The 19,399-nt window shown below is 46.7% G+C and overlaps 1 protein-coding gene across 1 annotated transcript in view; it reads left to right on the forward strand.

The window, feature by feature from the left end:
• The first annotated feature begins 717 nt into the window (after nt 1-717).
• The window catches only part of LOC144756001 (keratin, type I cytoskeletal 20-like), a 73,205-nt gene continuing 54,523 nt past the window's right edge, over nt 718-19,399 (forward strand). Inside the window, exon 1 of the mRNA XM_078645475.1 lies at nt 718-1,388. Coding sequence (XP_078501601.1) covers nt 1,017-1,388 — 372 coding nt within the window. The 5' untranslated portion in view covers nt 718-1,016. The remainder of the gene's footprint in view (nt 1,389-19,399) is intronic.

Genomic DNA, 19,399 nt, shown 5'->3' on the forward strand with positions numbered 1-19,399 from the left:
AGTGCCGGTGCCCTCTACCGGCAACCACCGGCTCGAATTAAGCACAGTATTAGTGCTTTAGTTTGGTTTGATCACACAGGTGCACTATTTGCACTCTGCATTCTGCTATCTTAGAACCACTACTTAGGAACCTCAGCTGGGACGTCCACGGCTACCAGGCACTTGACTTCTATTTTCTTTAAAAACATTAGTGCATAATGCCTCCTCGTTTCGAAAATGGACACGAGGACCCATTTCGCAATAAAATATACCTCTAAATGCCAGTATTTAATTTCTGATCATTATATTTTAGAATCCTTTTTCTAATATTTCACTCAATATCATAAATGCAAATAGCACAATTTTGCACACGCCTGTTTAACAGGAGATAGTATAAAGTGTATTGCTGCACCACACACTGATGATTCACAGTTTGGCAGGGACACTTTCTGCATGCCCTAAGTACGAATCAGTATCCATTCACAAATCAGTTTGAGGATTTCTTCTAAAGTGGCTTTAGTACATTCAAGAAAGCTTTTGAACAATCGCAAACACCGAATGGGAGCATTTGCAACGGATAAATGCTCAGTAGATCTGGCCCAATGTTACCTGCCAGGAAAACTGGCCAGGTTTGTTCTTTACTAAACCATGACATGAAACAGAATTAATCAATAGAGCCATTCATAAACATTAACCAGAAGCGCTATTGATCTATTCTGTTTCCTGGTAAACATCTCCCGCGCCGTGTTTGGCCGGTGAGCTATCCACCTGCTTCATTTTAATGGGTCCATACAGCTTCCACTCCATTGCACCTGTATGTGCCCTGCCTTGCAGGTCATAGGTCAGTTTCACTATGCTCCCTTATCACTTGTACCAGGAAAAGATAATAAAGTGTGGAAATCATACTGGGTGGGGCTGGCTGTAACCAAGCCTGCCCTCTGATATATAAAAACCACAGGTAGCAGTTGTTTCCGTGCATTTCCCTCTCCAGCCAGTACACTCCATCGCTGATCTAGAGTCCACTGCACACCATCGCGATGTCAAACAGGGTAGTCATCAAAAGAAGCATCTCTTCAACCTCGGGCCGGCCCCTTAATCTGACCCCCAGTGTTTATGGGGGTGCTGGGGGCTATGGGACTAAAGTTTCTTCAAGTATGGGCTATGCACCACTCAAGTTCAGCGTCAATCAGTACAGCTCAGGTGACAACTTCTTGATGACGGGCAACGAGAAGATGACCATGCAGAACCTCAACGACCGCCTGGCCACCTACCTTGAGAAGGTGCGATCTCTGGAGAGTGCCAACTCCCAGCTCGAGTTCAAAATCAAGGAGCACTACGGCAAGGTCTCTCCCGCCACTGGCCGCGACTTCAGCAAATACTACCAGACAATCCAGGACCTACAGGGTCAGGTAAGGATGCATGGGCATATGTATGGCTGGTTGCTTCATGAGCAAAGCAATATAGGTCTGTGCACTGGCCATCAACAGGTTAATTGCACAGAAACAGACCACATTGTTTTTTGACTTTCTGTTATTCACAGGAGATAGTCAATGGGTGTAACCACGCATACGGAGGTAGGTTTCTAGAATCCACCAGGGCCATTAAGAAATACTAATATACTACTCCAATGCTACATGACCAAGAGTCTATCAGTAGGGGTGGGTTAGAGAGAATTGCTCCACCATTTCAGAAAATGGGACATTTTAAATTATTTTGTCATCCTGAAAAAGGTGACAGTTTGTTATTGACTGGAATCTGTGTGTCCATTGTCAGAGAATTTTCCATCATCACATAAAAACTGTGAGAGTCGTTGTGCCAACAAACCCCATCATTATGCATGGATATCTTTAACTGTGGCAAAATAAATCAGCATTACACCAAAAATTCTGTGCTTGAGCTAAATATACAATGCCTTTGTCAACAGTTATGCCAGAATATCTCACCTGTGTGCCAGACACATTGTAGAATGGTCACAATTCTAGAATGTTCTATCAGTTCTACAAGAATGGTGCACAAATAACCTGTTGATGTGCCCGAGTATCTGGTCACTACTCTTGCTCTCTCCTACCGTTGTTCTTGCAGTCTATCAACCCATTGTTTAAGACTGTTTGAAAATTTGGTGAGTATATAAAAAACTCTTCAAACAGTGTAGCCTTCCTGCTTACCTGTGGTATTGTAGAAATGGCGGTCAGATTGTGTTGCTTTTCATAATCAAAGGTGCCATGCAGCATTGATAATCCAAGCTTTTTGAATTAGATAAGTCAAAATTAAGAAAAAACCGGTGCATGTGCTATCTTCGGTTCTCCATTACATATGTACTCCATCGACAAGGCTGAGCTTCGAAATGTGAATATATTGCAAAACGGGTTCATAGCCCAGGTGACTTAAGTATGTACATACATACACGCGTGTAAACATACATGCATGCATGCAGGAAAATTTGCCATTTTTAACATATCTGCGGTGTGTGGTCCAGTGGTCAGGACACTGAAACCGAGACCATGAGTTCTAGACACATGTACAAACGGACATGCTATTTTGCTCTTCACTCTCAGAGCATCTGCGAAATTCTTTGTTGTGGAGTAAAATTTCCTGAAAACTAGAAGATATAGGTCAATAAAACCTATGTGTGGGCCACCCCAATGCACAGAAGAGTAAAAAGATCATTAATTATCTGGTACACAAAAAACATTTGCAAACATCCCACACCATTTAAAATATCAGACATCAAATAAAACTATACCTTATGGTTAAAGAGGACATCTGGGGAGTGATGTCACAATGGATCCCAAAATTCATGCAGATGTCATCAAACACAGTGCTGAGTATTGTTGACTGTTGGTGATGAAGAATCGTTAAAGAGAGCGCCTTTCTTCTTTGCTCTGCATGACCCCTTTAATGTAATGTCAGACACAACACTGGGGACATTGGACCTCAACTGTTAAGTCATAATAGGTTCTGATGTTTTTGAGTAAATTGGATTAATGAAGATTATCATGAGTTTAATGACTGATCTTAATATTTGGGTAGATGCAGGTACAGACCTCTCTCCCCCTTTCATTTAAGGCGCTCTTGTGTTACAAAAAGTTAGTTAAAGGGGCTTTGCATACTATAGATCTTACATAGAATGGATATCTATCAGCAGTATTGATGTCCAGAACATTGTTCCCACCTTTGTCATTAATCAATTTCCTTGTCTCTTCTATGGAGCCACATTTACGCATCATTTTATAGAACCACGGCCGGGCATTGGGCTTCTCTTCTGATTCTGTGCAGGATCCGATACATCCTAGAAATGTTTGTGACATGGGCCCATCCGATCCCAATGAATTAACTGCTTTAATATAAGGCCCATAAGCCGATCTCTGGGAGGATGCAGGACTCAATTCAAGATCTTACCTCGTTTCGGGTTTATTAACACTGTGTCCTCCGAATAACTGTCAGAGAACGATCCACCTTTTATCTATTATAAGGCAGAACTATCATAACGTTATGTTATGTTATTTAGTTTTATATATCGCTTGTGTACCCATCTACCAATTGTACCCTGATTTACCAATTGAATAAGGTAACTATTTTCCAAAAGGCTCATATTTTAGCCTCCACCTATGTGTATTATGAACAAATCAGTAGTTTAAGATAAAGCCTTTATTTTTATGCCATCCCACCTGGTGGCGCATAAGATATAGTAATCATAGCCAGGATCTCCGATTACATGGGTAGAATAATGTGTCCTAATAGTTGAATTGCCCCCTTTTTAGGATAAGACAAGACAACATGACATGTGATCCTAGATCATGCGCTCCTTCACCTTCCATAGAGTGCCAAGTTGCAACTTTTAATACCAGACCATATAAGGAGGCCATGTTCAGCTGGTTCTCAAATTGCATGAGCATTATCCAGTCCTTTGAACAATACACCTCATCTGTCATTCCTTGGCGTGACCCAGAGAAGCCCTTCCTGATACCTGCAGTATCTAATCTACACTCCTGGGTTCTGCCCAGGCGTCAGCACTGAAGGCTCAATGATAGAGCATGTTTGGTGCCATGACTACCCAGCAGCAAATGGACTGCAGGGTTTTGCTTCTCCTGCTGTGGCTAGGCATGCAATGTTTACCAGAGCATTAGCGAGCACTCTATGATCCACTTCAATCTTTGGCCATTGTCTACATTGTTCTATCATTCGTTTACTTTCCCATTTCCTCGTAGTTCAGCACAAGCATATCGCATCCGGGTGGGCCTTGCTGCGCCAAAATTGAGAGGAGCAACTCCATTGGTGCAAATTGGGCTACAGTTATGGTTTTTTACTTATTAAGGGCACTGCAGAGGTTTCTTGTGCAAATGTTCACGTAGGCTACACTGTTGAAGACTAGTGTTTTAGATAAAAAGTTGTTTTTTAGATATTTTCTAGAAAGTGGTAGAGAGGATTGTTCTAGAGCTCAAGGGAGCATTCAGGATCCAGATTTACCACGCACTCACGCAGGGCAGTGCAGCAGCCACAAATGCTGTGCTGAACTGCGTGAGAAGGAGAAGGCAGGAGAGTGCCACATTTACTGAAATACGGCTCTCTCCTCCCCTTGCCCTATCACCGGTGATGAAATCAGCTGCCATGCGCCACAGAGACACCTTTGCGCCACACTGCAAGGGTGTCTCCATAATCCTAGCACAGCTTTTGTACTGGAAGAGTACCATTCCAGTACTAAATACTATGCATAGACTGACTTTAATCCTTTTCCCTCTTTGCAGGGTGCTATACAGTGCAGCTCATGTACAAAGTTGAAAAAGGAAGGCGAAATTAAAGCATTTCTCCTTCCCTGCACCTCTTTTAAATGGGCATTGTTTTCTGAACCTAAATCCTGTCTAATTTATTTACTAAATTGGGATTAGCATCAGGAACCTCAGGTGGTTGCATGAGAATGCCCACAGTACACCCCCTTGGTTCTTAGTTAGGCAAAGCAGCGCTATGTGCTGTTTTGCGTTACTATCACATTATTTCCAGCGTTGTTTAGCACTGGAAAGTAAATCAGAAAAAAAGATTTTGCCCCAATTTGCATCACTTTTGTGACAGAAACTTGGTGTAAAATATTAGTAAATCTCCCCCTCAGTGCTTAATGTGAGTCAGTGGTTGAATATGAGGCACAACTGTACTTATGTTTTGGGGACTGGGAGTTATTTCTCCTCAATAGACTTTGATCCAGTGCAAGACAGAGAAAAACACAACAGTAGAAACGAAGGAGAAAGTGTTAGATGGGAAAAATTGACACAGTAATAAAGCAGGGATGAAAAAGAACCTACAAGTGTGAGATACTAAGGAAGGACATAGCTATCACTAAGGCATTAGACCACATTGCCCCAAAACAACAAACCAAATGTCCTAATACTAGGTCTCCCTGGTTTACTCCTGAGTTGAAACTTGCCAAACAGGCTGCCAGGAGCGCAGAGCGCAAATGGCGTAAAACTAATGACTTTACTGATAAACAAAAATACAAGTCCGCACATAAAGAATACATGTGCCAGATAGCTGCAGCAAAAAAAAAGTTACCTGGGAAATAGAATTGAAAAAGCAGGCAATTCCCATAAAGAGCTTTATTCCATACTAAAAGAATTCACCAACCCTACTTCCTGCCAACCTCCCACCATTGAGTCCCAGGAGTGGGCTGACAGGCTCTCAAGCTACTTTAAAGACAAAATAGATATCATACACGAAACCTTTCCTAAAGAAACTCAACTCACTGACGCTAAGGAAAAAAACATCAGTACATCCAAACTGCCTGCCGCCCAATTAACATCTCTGCCTATATCCCTCTCAGAATTTAATACCTTTACAGAGGAAGAAGTTAATGATAAACTTAGGAAAATGAAATCAGGTTCCCCAAGTGATCCAGCATCGGCCCAGATCCTTGCAAAAGTCTCACCTGTCATGACAACTCAAATCACAGAAATCTTTAATCTGTCGATTACCCAAGCCATCTTCCCTGCAACATGGAAAAAAGCAACAGTGAAACCCATCCTTAAAAAGAATAATGCAGATCCTAAACTGTCTATTAACTACCGCCCTATTTCCCTTTTACCATTTTTTGGCAAAGTAATGGAGTCCTTAATAAATAACCAACTGACTAAATATCTAGAAGACAACATGATCTTAGACACCTCCCAATCGGGCTTTAGAGCCTGCCACAGCACTGACACCGCGCTTTTAGAGGTGGTAGACAACATCCGGCTGGCCCTGGATGCCAAACAATCGGCCATCCTGATCCTATTGGATCTGTCAGCGGCCTTCGACACCATTTCCCATAGCGTCTTGTTGAGACGGCTGGCGGAGATCGGTGTCGGAGGCCGCGCACACAGTTGGATCCAGAGCTATCTTGCCGGAAGACAATCTCAGATTAAGATCGGTCCATTCTCGTCTCCCTTTGTGGAAAATGATAAAGGAGTACCGCAGGGCTCCATATTGAGCCCCACTCTATTTAATGTTTATCTATCCCCACTAGCAAAGGTAATCAAAGCACACGGCTTTGATACGATATCCTATGCTGATGACACTCAGATTCTGATAACCTTAGGCCCCAATCCGGCAGATGCCAAAATCAGATTTCAACAGTGCATGATCGACATTCAAAAATGGATGAACAACAATTATTTAATGCTGAATGCTGCAAAAACAGAGATCATGCTATTTGGCATGGCCATAAAATCTGGTCCGACGAATGGTGGCCTACGGCCTTAGGCCCCTGCCCTGTCCCTAAAAACACAGTCAGAAATCTGGGAGTCATCATTGATGATAAACTATCCCTGACCCCACACATAAACAAAATTGTCCATTCAAGTATCGGATTAATGAGAAGTCTTAGAAAAAATTTTAAGTGGCTCCCACTTGCTTCTCGAAAACCCCTCATTCAAGGCCTCATAATCAGTCGTCTTGATTATGGAAATGCGCTATTGGCCGATGTGAACGACAGTGCCCTCACCAAACTCCAGACACTGCAGAATTCAGCGGCAAGGCTGACTCTAGACCTCCCACCCGCACACCTTCAGCCCCCTGTCTGAAGGCGCTCCATTGGCTCCCCATAAGAAAACGTATTTCATTTAAAATCTGCTGCTTGGTGCATAAATCCATCAACGGACACGGACCAAAATACCTGCAGCGGAAACTCCAAGGTTACTGTCCCGGGAGAACCCTGCGCTCTTCTACTAAACATCTTTTAAAGGTCCCCAAGGTCAGGACCGTAAGAAACGGAGACAGGAGCTTCTCCAAAATAGGCCCCACCATCTGGAACACACTACCACTAACCATCAGACTGGACCCCAACCTTAAAACTTTCCGCAAAAACCTTAAAACATGGCTTTTTAGTCGGTAATTAATCCCCTTTGGGTTCTCTTCTCTCCAGTTGTCTCGCAAGCGCTCTGAGACCTATTGGTGAATTATGCGCTATATAAAAATAAATACATAGACATAGACACAAGGGGATGGATTGTCTGTTGGTGGATTAAAAAGGCACCAGGTGGAGTTAAGACCGCCAGCCTGCACGCTTCTGGACAAAGCTTCGTTTCCCGGCACTTATTCTTTTACAAATTAAGCCACAAGAGCATTCCAAAATATCAAAAATGCTTGATTTCCAAAGCTGGCAATTTCGATTTGTGTTACAAAAGATATTTTTTCTAGCTCAAACAGGTTATAAGTTATAAAAAATGTGGTAACGTGCTGCTGCACAGCGGAAGGCTCTTTGCAAAGGTTGACTATCCAGTTTCTGTTGCTTTTTGCTGTATGTGCATGTCAAACTGGTTCAAATGATGTAAATCCTTTGCCCACATAGTGATATACAAGTATAAAAACGACCAAAAAGCTATCTAAAAAATGTGTACATTATGCCATATAATGATCATTTTCTTGCAGCATAATTTTATCAATTATGGTGCATAGTTTGGACCTCTCCTGCTGCATAATTCCAGTGGACCGACTCGCAAATTTCTTCATATGAGAGCCAGTGGAGGTTTTCAGAAACCCTTTCTTCCTTCACTCTCTGGTCCCCTAGAAAGTATTACTAAATAACTTGATGTATTTGTGTTGCCAGATACCTTATAAAAAATTCCCTTCGGTGCAGTCTCTCAATTTCTCCTGCTGCACCAAATAAAACCATAGTTTTTTGTGTGTGTTTCCTATCAGAGCATCCTGGCACTGCATCCCAAAATGGCTGCTCACATCGGCTTCTCCTCTCCATTGCCACTCTACTTCTGACATCCTTTCTCTATTGCATTCCCTATTTGTCCTCCCTCCAGGAAAGAACTTGTTTTCCCTCTCACAGCCTAGGCCTTCCTCCAACCCGGGATACTCAAACCTCGTATGAATTCTCTGGATGGTACCACACTCCTCAGTTCTTCACCCTTCTACCACCTGCTAGCGACTCAGGGACATAGCTTTGGGGGATCTGCACCCCCTCAATAAATGTCTTGTCTGGTAAATATTTGGGTACAGGTTTTTGAGTCAGGTATTGTGAGGTGTCTGTCGGATTTCACCAGGAATTTTTACATACACACAGACAAGAACGCATTCACACTGTCTCCCTCTCTGTTTTTAAAGTCTTCAAAAATGTTGGTAATTTTGCAAAATATTGTGTTTTCTCTCACTTAGTATTTCCATCAATCCACATTTGTCCCCCTTTCCACTGCCCCTTTAGCCCTTCTCTTCTGCCCTGCCTTTTTAGAATGTATTTTAACATTATAGTCGAGCGTGATTGTTTGAAAATCTGAAGCTCACCCGCCCCAGTCTTACTGACTGTTAGAAATGGGATCTCTGGTTGGCTAAGTCTTGCGCCAAAGCCATGCAGAGACCACCACTCTAGTCAGGGCAAGGGAGTCACACGCCAAAGATAACCCCTGCTCACCCCCTTGGTAGCTTGGCAGGAGAAGTCAGGCTTATACCGGAGGCCATGTGTAAAGCATTTGCGCATGCACACAGCAACAACATCCCAGGCACACTACAAAAGGAACTCCACTCAAGGTTATATAAAAATAGCCTTTGTATTCTCATAACACATTAGAAAAGTAAACACATAATATACTGGGTCATATCTACAAGGGATTATATACACCTGACAGGGCCCACTGGACCACTGTCAGAACCATCACAAAGCGAACTTAGTAAAAGTAAAACATAGCATAAACGTGCTGCATGTAACATAAACTACATTAAGCACAATATCACATTAGGCGCAAATTACATTCTGAGCCAACCTCACCCGCATAAACACATTATGCATTCTTCTCATAAGTCTAAACGCATTAGACCCTCACCTCCTAAGCATTACTCACATTAGGGGCGTAAATCACAGTGGAACACAATCTCACTAGCATAAACCATGATATGCATAACAACCTCATAAGAAAAACCACATTTAGAGGTATAATACAGGGTGCGTAAGTCATGCTACATGAATCACATTTCCTAGCACCACATAATCACATTTAGCACCTAGTCTCCTTCAAAGACCATAGTAGAGGCGTTACTCACATTAGTGCCTTGACTTTCTGATTGCACTGTGCTGTGTATTGTCTCAATTTCTGTTTTTTCCAGTGTTCATTTCCGCTTTTTTTCGCAAGCCAGACATCCCCACACCCCCTTTTTCCTCTGTACCCCTGGTTTTACCGCCACTTCCTCCTGAGGCCACGCCCCCTCGCCGCCCCGCTCTTGCCTCCCAGCTGCTCCACTCTCCCTCTCCGCCTCAAAAGGTGCTTGCTGCCGGACGGTCAGGGTGACTTCTGACCTGCTTGCAGGCCGAGCCGCCTCCCCGACCGCCACTCAGCTCCACCTGCTAACGCCTCGCCGCTGCCCCAGCGCGAGTTTGCTTCCACAGTGGCTGCTGCTGCTGCTCTTTTGCCGCTTCTAAAGTTGACTTTCTGATTGCACTGTGCTGTGTATTGTATCAATTTCTGTTTTTTCCAGTGTTCATTTCTGCTTTTTTTGGCAAGCCCGACACCCCCCACCCCTCTTTTTCCTTCTGTACACCTGGTTTTTCCCGCCACCTCCTCCTGAGGCCACGCCCCCTCGCCGCCCCACCTCCCAGCTGCTCTTGCCTCCTTCTCCGCCTTAAATGGCGATCGCAGCCCGGACGCGCAATGGACGTGCGCAGCGGGCGAGCTGGTTGTGGGCCAACGGTGCACCAAAGGCAAGCCTGTCTGTGCCCGTCCGCGCCTGGACCGCGCCCAGTGCCAGAACCCCTGGACCTCGCACATGCCACAACGCCAAACTCCGATACGATGCCAACACCCTCCATGCCCTCAACACTGGCCGAGACCGCCGCTGCTTCCAAACCACCCCGAAACGCACCCACGGACCCTTCTCCTGCCTCACCTGCAACTCCGCATGCGACAGAACCGCCAAACCTCCAAGGACTGGACCCAATCACCTTCGATGCATACTCTTCAACACCCGCTCCGCACGCAAACATGCTGTCGAGCTCTGGGACCTGCTCGACACCTCTGCCCCAGACGTGGCCTTCCTCACCGAGACATGGTGGAATGACTCCTTGGCACCAGACATCACCACAGCCATCCCTAATGGCTACAAGATCTCCCGCAAAGACCGCACCAATGGAATCAGAGGAGGAATACCCATCGTCCACAAGTCCACCCTCCAGGTCCACACCTGTGCAGACGACTCCCTCAACTCCGCCGAACACCTCCACTTCCGGATCCACACCGATCCCAACACCACCCTCAGAGGAACACTTGTCTACAGACCTCCCAGGCCCTGTTCAGCGACTCCATCACCGACCTCACCAGCACCCACGCACTCGCCTCCACGGACGACATCCTCCTCGGGGATATGAACTTCCACCTCGAGAACACCAACAAGGCCAACTCCGCCACCCTGATCGACAACCTCGCCAACCTCAGCCTCCGACAACTCATCACCGAACCCACCCATGCCACCGGCCACACGCTCGACCCCGTCCTCTCCACAAGCACCCACGACGCCTTCAACAACACCACCGAACTCCACTGGACCGACCACCATTGCATCCACTTCACTTTCAAGAAACCAACCACGCACCACCGCACCCAACAGCTGCCTCGCCGCTGCTGGAGCAAAGTCACCGAGGACCAGCTGACCTCCACCCTTGCCCAGAACCCGCCCACCGACCCCACCGACCCAGACGCCGCCACCCGTAACCTTAGACAGTGGATCGAATACTGCACCAACACTCTCGCCCGCTAAAGAAACCCTCCATCAACCACCCCAGCAAGAAAGCCGCCTGGTTCACTGAAGAACTCCAGACCTCCAAACACACATGCCGGAAGCTGGAGAAGAAATGGCTCCACGACCGCACGCCAGACAGCCACGCAGCCCACAAGGACGCCATCCACAGACACCATCACCTAATCAGAACAACCAAGCGATCTTCCTTCAAAGCCCGGATAACAACACACACAACAGCAAAGAGCTTTTCAGCATAGTAAAGGAACTCTCCAACCCCAGCGCCAACACCAACGACATCCCGCCCTCGCAAAGACTGTGCGACTCACTGGCCACCTTCTTCCATCGTAAGATCGCCGACATCCATGACAGTTTCAACACCCCGTCTGCCCTGACCACGAAAGACCCCACCCCGAACACCACCTGCACCAACCAGCTGACCTCTTGGACCCACGTCAACAACGACAAGACACGCAAGATCATGAACTCCATCCGCTCAGGATCGCCAGCAGATCCCTGCCCGCACCACTTGTTCAACAAAGCAGACGCTACCATCGCACCCCAACTACGGAAGGTCATCAACATCTCCTTCGACACAGCAACATTCCTGGAAAGCTGGAAGCACGCCGAAATCAACGCCCTCCTCAAAAAGACCAAGGCTGACCCCAAGGACCTCAAGAACTTCCGGCCCATCTCCCTGCTCCCCTTCCCGGTGAATGTCATCGAGAAAATCGCCTACACTCAGCTGACCCGCCATCTTGAGGACAACAACATCCTAGACCCATCGCACTCCGGATTCAGATGGAACCACAGCACCAGCACCGAGACAGCCCTCATCGCCGCCACAGACGACATCTGGCGCCAACTAGACAACGGCGAAACTTCAACCCTCATCCTCCTGAACCTGTCAGCCGCCTTCGACACGGTCTGGCACCGCAAACTAACAAACACGCCTCCAAAAAGCCAGAATCCAGGAGAAGGCCCTAGACTGGACCACGTCCTTCCTCTCTGACAGAACCCAGAGAGTCCGCCTCCCCCCTACCGATCCGAAGCTACTGACCTCATCTGCTGCGTACCCCAGGGCTCATCCCTCAGCCCGACCCTGTTCAACGTCTACATGGCCCCCCTCGCACAAGTGGCCCGCCAGCACGACCTGAACATCATCTCCTATGCCGACGACACCCAGTTCATCCTCTCCCTCACCAAGTACCCGCACACCGCCAAACCACCACAAGGGAATGAAGGCCGTAGCCGAGTGGATGAGGAGCAGCCGCCTGAAGCTAGACTCGGACAAGACAGAAGTCCTCATCCTATGCCCCACCCCTTCGGCCTGGGACAACTCCAGGTGGCCGACCACACTAGGAACAGCACCGACACTCACGGACAACGCACGCAAACAAGGATTCATCCTCGACTCCTCCCTCTCCATGTCGAAGCAGGTCAACGCTGTCTACTCCTCTTGCTACAACACCCTCCGCATGCTCCGCAGGATCTACAAGTGGATCCCAAACGAATCCAGAAGAACGGTGACCCTAAGCCTTCGTCAGCAGCAGGCTGGACTACGGCAACGCACTCTACGCAGGAATCCTGACCAAACACCTACAGCGACTGCAACACATCCAGAACGCCTCTGCCCACCTGATCCTCAACATCTCTCGATGCAGCCACATTACCTCCCACCTAAGAGACCTGCACTGGCTCCCCGTCAACAAGAGGATCACCTTCAAGCTCCTCACCCACGCACACAAAGCACTCCACAACACCAGACCAGACTACTTCAACAAAAGACTCAACTTCTACAACCCCGCCCGCCAGCTCTGCTCCGCCAGCCTCACCCTCGCCGTCGTACCGCGCATCCACGAACAACCTCCGGCGGCAGATCCTTCTCCTTCCTCGCTGCCAAGACCTGGAACACCCTCCCCACCCACCTGAGGCAGACCCAGGATCTGCTCACTTTCGGGAAGCCCCTCAAGACCTGGCTCTTCGAGCAGTAGCAGCAGCCCCTCCCCTCAGCGCCTTGAGACCCTCACGGGTAAGTAGTGCGCTTTACAAATTCTTGATTGACTGATTGATTAATTGATTCCCTCCCAACCAGCTGCAGCTCAGCGCTGCAGTGAAACGTAAAATAAAGCGCTTCCAGAATAAAAAAAGCGCTCTCAAGGCCCCAGTACAGCAAAAGGTCCAGTAGGAAAAGGAGTAAATCCAGCAGAACGTTCCTGTAGAGAGTTAAGTGCAATGCAGGGCCCAGCGAGGCATGCCCTCCTGGCAGCCCCCCCTAGGCTGCACGCCGGGTCAGGAACAAATGCAGAACACTGCCTGATCAAAATCAGTTTTTCCACCAGTTTTTAGATAGAAGATATTACTTCAAGATATTAAATTGTAAACATTTATTGACAAATTTAGTAGTGTTTACACCACTTCTATGTAGTCTCTCTTCACTACACAGGGCCGGACTGGCAGTAGAGGGTATCAGGCATTTCCCCAGGAGGCTGTAAGAGTGAAGGCAAGTTTTGCAGTGGTGGGGAGGGTTTTGTTACTGGAGGCCGTGGTGTTGTAATATCGGTCCCCAGTAACAAAAGCAGCAGTATTTCACACTTGCACGCCCCCTTCCACTCCAAGAGGTTGTCTGACAAAATTGGCAGGGCTGCTTTGGATTCCCAGTGCGGCCCTGGGCATACACCACCAGAAAATCCTTGGAAATGTATGGATGCTGGGAATTTCATGATAGTTTTTACACAAGGATAGCATCATTAACTGCTCAACACTTCGGAGCACAAATAGGTGGCTAGTATCCCCTCATAAAGGGGTTTTCCTGTTCTTCAAAACATGACTCCTGGTGTAACCCCCACCACACTATAGTTACTAGTCTAGAAAACATCTTAGGCAACTGCACGTGTCATGTCATCTCCAGCACTCTGCAGGGCATGAAAGACATATAACAGAAGTTTCCTAAGAGGACAGTGCTTCCAAAAGGATGGGCATGCGGGCACAGTGCCACATGCATGGCGAGCTTAAATGTCAAATTCCTGACTTTGTATAGGCCCTCAGGTCTCTGACACAGTCGAATATGCACATTTTCCAAATCCCATAGGTCACTGGGCTCCTAGGGAAAGGGAACCACAACTCCATTATGTGGGACTCATCACCTCTCTGTTCTGGTTCCAAGCACAAAACAGTAATAAGCCAGTTCTCCTGGGTGTATAGAACATATTTGCAAGGATGGTAACTTTGCTGCTGCTCATAGAAATGCTGTATTCTGTGGATTTAAAGAAAACCTTTTTCTATCATGTATGCTACTATCATCTAAAGCTTCCTGTATTAAAGTTGTACAGATTGACTGGACATAGTTGGAATGGTTAGTAAAGACAGCCACAGAAAAAGTTACAGGTACTATCTTCAGCTTGGTTTGCCTACAGTAGATTTTTTTCCAGGCAGGTTAGACTTTTGAACCGGATGGCCAAAGAATTTTGGGCCAGATGTATTAAGATCAAGAATTGCGGTTCCCAAATTGTGATTCTAACCAAATCGCAATTTGGACATTGCAATTCCTAATGTATTAAAGTTTTATTTTTTTAAAAGTGATTCCCAGTGGTGAAAAAATCGACCTACCTCATGAATATTGAGGTAGGTCGCAATTTGCAACCCACAAGGAGTCGTAGTCTTCACAGGGGTGGTGGCCTCCTGGGGTCAGCAGACAACAATGTCTGCAACTGCTCTTAATAAAAGAGTCTTTTTAGGTTTCGCCTGGGGCACGGAGCTTTAGCTCCGCCCCCAGGAGAAATCTGTAGTCTTCAGTAAGGGACACTTGAATCCGCCCTCTGTTCCATTGGCTAGCTCCATAAATGGAGGCTAGCCATTGGAACAGAGATCTGTCCGTCAAGGCCGGACCAGATTCCGGGGCGTTCCCGAGAATTTTTCGCTCTCCACCCTTTTTGCATCGTCATTGGGCGGTGGGCGGAGTTTCGTTTTTTTTTATTGGGTGTTTGTTTTCCTCATTTCATGCTGACCACGGCCGCTGGAAGAAGTTCAGGTGAGTGCGTCCCCCCCCTCCCGCTGTCTGTGTCTTTCCCGCCCCCCCCCCGTGTCTTTCCCACCGGTCATGTAAACCTTTATGGTTTCTGACGCTGTGGAAAAAGTGGCGTTAATATTTAATTTCAAAATCTTCCCCTTATTTCATTTATGGCCTCCACAGCTCCGCGCGTGTCAGTTTAACGGCGTGAAAGATATTCCTCTGGAGCCAGTAGACCTGTGGACTGCATTAGGTGCCTCCGGTGAATAGTCAAACTGAAGACTGTGATCCAGGCCTTGAAGGCGGAGCAATTATGGTGTTCTATTTAGGGGACACAGGCGGCATCTAAGGTTCAGTGATCTAATGATTTAAACTCTGCATGAGGCAGGAAACGTGCCCACTCTCCTTTAACCCCTTGCCCTCCCACAGACTGCAGCCCACGGGGACAGACGACCCGGGGTCTGACCCAAGCAGCACCAGCGAAAGGCCACGAAGAAACGAACAAAAATACCCATCTCGCCTGTCCATGAGGAATCAAGGGCTGAACAGAGAAAATGTATTATACCGCCCTCCCCAGCCCCAGAGTGAGAGAGCCGTGAATCGGGGTGAGTCAGTAGCAGGCTTTTCAAAAGCAGGCTGCTGGGCTCGATTGCTATTCAAGGCACAGGGCCCCTCTCCCCACACCATCAATGCATGGGAGAGGTGCCTGCTCAGAAAAGCAAACAAGGAATTCGAGGGAAAGGGATTTCTTTTACCAGATTCTGAAAGGGGGTAGGAACCATTCTTCCCTGAACTGTAACAACCTCCTCCTGCCAAACTGGCGACTTTAGACGTTAAAAGAGCGTATTGCATACAGTATTATTACTCCCGCTGTCCTATGCTACTGCCCATGCCACACATGTCCTGCGCGTGAGAAACCTGTGCAGCGTGTGTTCTGTCTGCAGACCGTACACTGCCCCTTCTGTGTGTGACGGAAGCTTGTTTTTCTGTTTTTGTTGCACGCTTCTCCTTGGCAGGGGAGCGAGGAGGTGGGAGGGGCTGAGCTGTAAATCCACACTCGCTGCGAGTCACAGGGTCTTAGACATCAAAGGGTAGGGTGGTCAGATGCAGGAAATGGATATTAAGGGGACAGAAAGAGTTTGGAGTGACTTTCTAAAAACACAATGGCAGACTGTGCAGTTCGGCAAACCATTGGAGAGAACAACTCGCTGAGGCTGGTCCGTGTGAGGTAAAGGACAGGGAGTGGGGACCCGGCGGGCCCGCTTTAACCTATTATTGGAGAGGGTGCTGACCACAGCGAGCAGCACTGCCGGGTGAGAGGCACGCAGCTTGCCATTTATTCGAGAGACAGGGACATTGTAGCCGCCCACTGCATGCAATATAGGGAATAGCGTTACTGAAAGGCGGTTGCACCCCCTTGCCCCGCCCCTTCACAACAGCGACCTTCCTCCAGCTCCCTGCTATGGATGCTTTAAGTCAGAACTGCATTTAAACAAACGAGCAGGGCTCTTATTTAATAAGTAACTCGCTCAGTTGTAGCCTGCAGCTGCCGCCCTTCACACACACAGCTCGTCACCCCTGCAGCCATTTCACGCAGACATGCACACCGATTCAGATCTTTAGGTAAACAACTTGCACATTCCTACAGTCGATTGTAAGCACCATTGCACATCCGTTTCCACAGCCCTTTGCCCAAAGTCAAGACGATAGGTATAGCCATGTCCAACTGGGTTGCGCACTCCTACAGCCTTTTGCACAAATTTTTTGAGCCCTTTGGTACACTTATTAACATTTCTTAAGCCCCTTACACACACTTATAATAATCTATTAATTAACCCTTTACTCAAAAAGACATGCACTTCTACATTGTTTCACACACCTTAGTCCTTAATCGCGTACCCCTAGCCATTTGCTCACGCATGCACATCTAAGCCACCACCTCCCCGTAGGTATATACACATGCTCTTTACTTTTAAACAGTGGCAGCTGTACACTGGCATACCTACTACCCTCCCTTAACCCACCTTTCTCGTTTTCGCTCGCAGCTTTTCTCCCCTACATTACTTACGTTTCTGTAAAACCCCAGTTCTTGCCCCCCCACACCCTTCCTTCCCGATGTCCCATCTCCCGCACTCGCGCACCCATCAATCATGTACCATCCACACCCCTCCTATGCACGCACATCCTTCATCCCTGCTGCCAAGGCATTCCATCACACAGCAGGGAGCAGCACTTAGACCTCTCAGGTGGTGCAGGACCCTCTGCAAACCCCCGAGCACAGGAGTTATGTACCCCTCGCAACTGCCCCCAACTACAGAAGAAACAGACAACGTATACTTTCTCACACAGCACAGTGTTGCCTCAAGGTTCCTAACAGCAACACAAATGCTGTACCAGAGTCCTTTGCACAGGATAAGCTCGTGGACACAATGTATCTCCTAGTATGGCACGTACAGACCCCAAGTTACAGGGCTCACTGCTTCCCATAAGCAATCCACTGACACACAATGGAGGCACAAGCACTAATCTGCTCCAAGACAGTAAATTGATATTTGTGCACAACACCCTCTGTTAACCGTGTTCCCCACATTTTATATATGCTGTGGTCTCTTGGCACATGCCCAGCAGTCCTGTCCCGAATGTACACACAGGCACCACACTGATCGCTGTGCAGTACTCACCCTTTAGGTTACAAGCTTACAACAGTTCGCCACCATGTACTGTATGTACAGATCACACGCCTCCGCAGCTGCCCTCCTTTCTGTAAATTAGGTGTCAGTGCCGGCTACTCCAACACTTTCCCTGAATGTTCCACGCAAAAAAGCCACGGTGGTACACAGCCTATGGGTTACACCATGTATACGCACATGCAGTGCTACGTTCTACATGTTTGCATACAATACCCTCACAGTTTAACTGTTCTTCTAGATGTATGCTACATTAAATCGTGGTGTGCACTCCATATTTCTGTGTAAAGTAAAACACATCAACGTTTTACACATAATTCAAAGAAGTTAGAAAAGACCATTTGTCAAAAGCAATACCAAAAACTCAAACTTTAACAAAGGCGAAACCATTGCATTGTAAATGCTTGTTTTCTAAATGCTGCCTGCAGCTCGTTTTCCATCAAGAAAATGGGAATGCGTTTAAAAATAAAAGTGTCTTTCTTTTGTTTTTTGTTTGCATAAGAAGACACCGAGCTTCCACTAAACCCAACACTTTTTGAACATTCACAGAGGGGAAGGTGTCCTTTTGGGACCCTTTCCTGTTTGCTAATGCATTAGCACTACACTGCTACACTCCGTAAACTACTAATGTTTTGTGAAAGAACTCGGTTGGAAAACATTTAGGGCCATATGTATCAACATTCCGTTTTGCGATTCCTAAATAGCGATTTTTAAGGAATCGCTATTTAGAAATCGCAAAATGGTATGTATGTAGAATTTGGCTTCTTTTTAGCGATTTCTTAAAATTCCTTAATTGCGATTAAAAAATTGCTAATCGCAATTAAAGAATAATTTCCCATTCATTTCTATGGGCCAGGAGGCCCATAGGAATGAAGGGGAAATGTGCGAATCGCAATTTGCTAATCGCAAATTGTGAATATTTTCAAGGGTGCAGGGGTGTCCAAAGGACACCTTGTTGCACCCCTGAAATCTGCAAGGGTGCACATGTGGTGCACATACATGCCCTAAGGGCATGTATGTGCGTCACATGGCACTTTGAAAAATGAAAAAATATGCATTTTGAAAGGAATTCTCAACTTACCACCAACTAGAAGTTGGTGGTAATTTGCGATTCCTTGAGGCCAATTTGCTATTTTTTATAGCTTCTTACATTGCATTTAAGGAATCGCAAAATTTGCGATTCCTTAAATGCAATCGCAAGATAAGGAATCGCATATTTTGCGATTCCTTATTTCTCAAGCAGATTTCCTTGATGCATACATTAGTCCAAATTGCATTCGCAAACGCCGAAATTCTGCGAATTTCGGCGTTTGCGAAGTCAATTTGGCTTGATACATATGGCCCTTAGACATAACACTGCAATTCGCTATTTGGAAGAGACGCCCTAAGCACGCTGTTTCGAAATACCGAATTACAAACCCAAATTGTGATTCCGTAACTTGTTACGAAATTGCAATTTGGTATTTGTACATTGGTAAAAGCTGTTTTTCTATCACATACGGCCTGATTCACAAATTCTTTGTGCATTGGG

Source organism: Lissotriton helveticus, chromosome 5_1, assembly GCF_964261635.1.
Source record: "Lissotriton helveticus chromosome 5_1, aLisHel1.1, whole genome shotgun sequence".
Taxonomy (NCBI): Eukaryota; Metazoa; Chordata; class Amphibia; order Caudata; family Salamandridae; genus Lissotriton; species Lissotriton helveticus.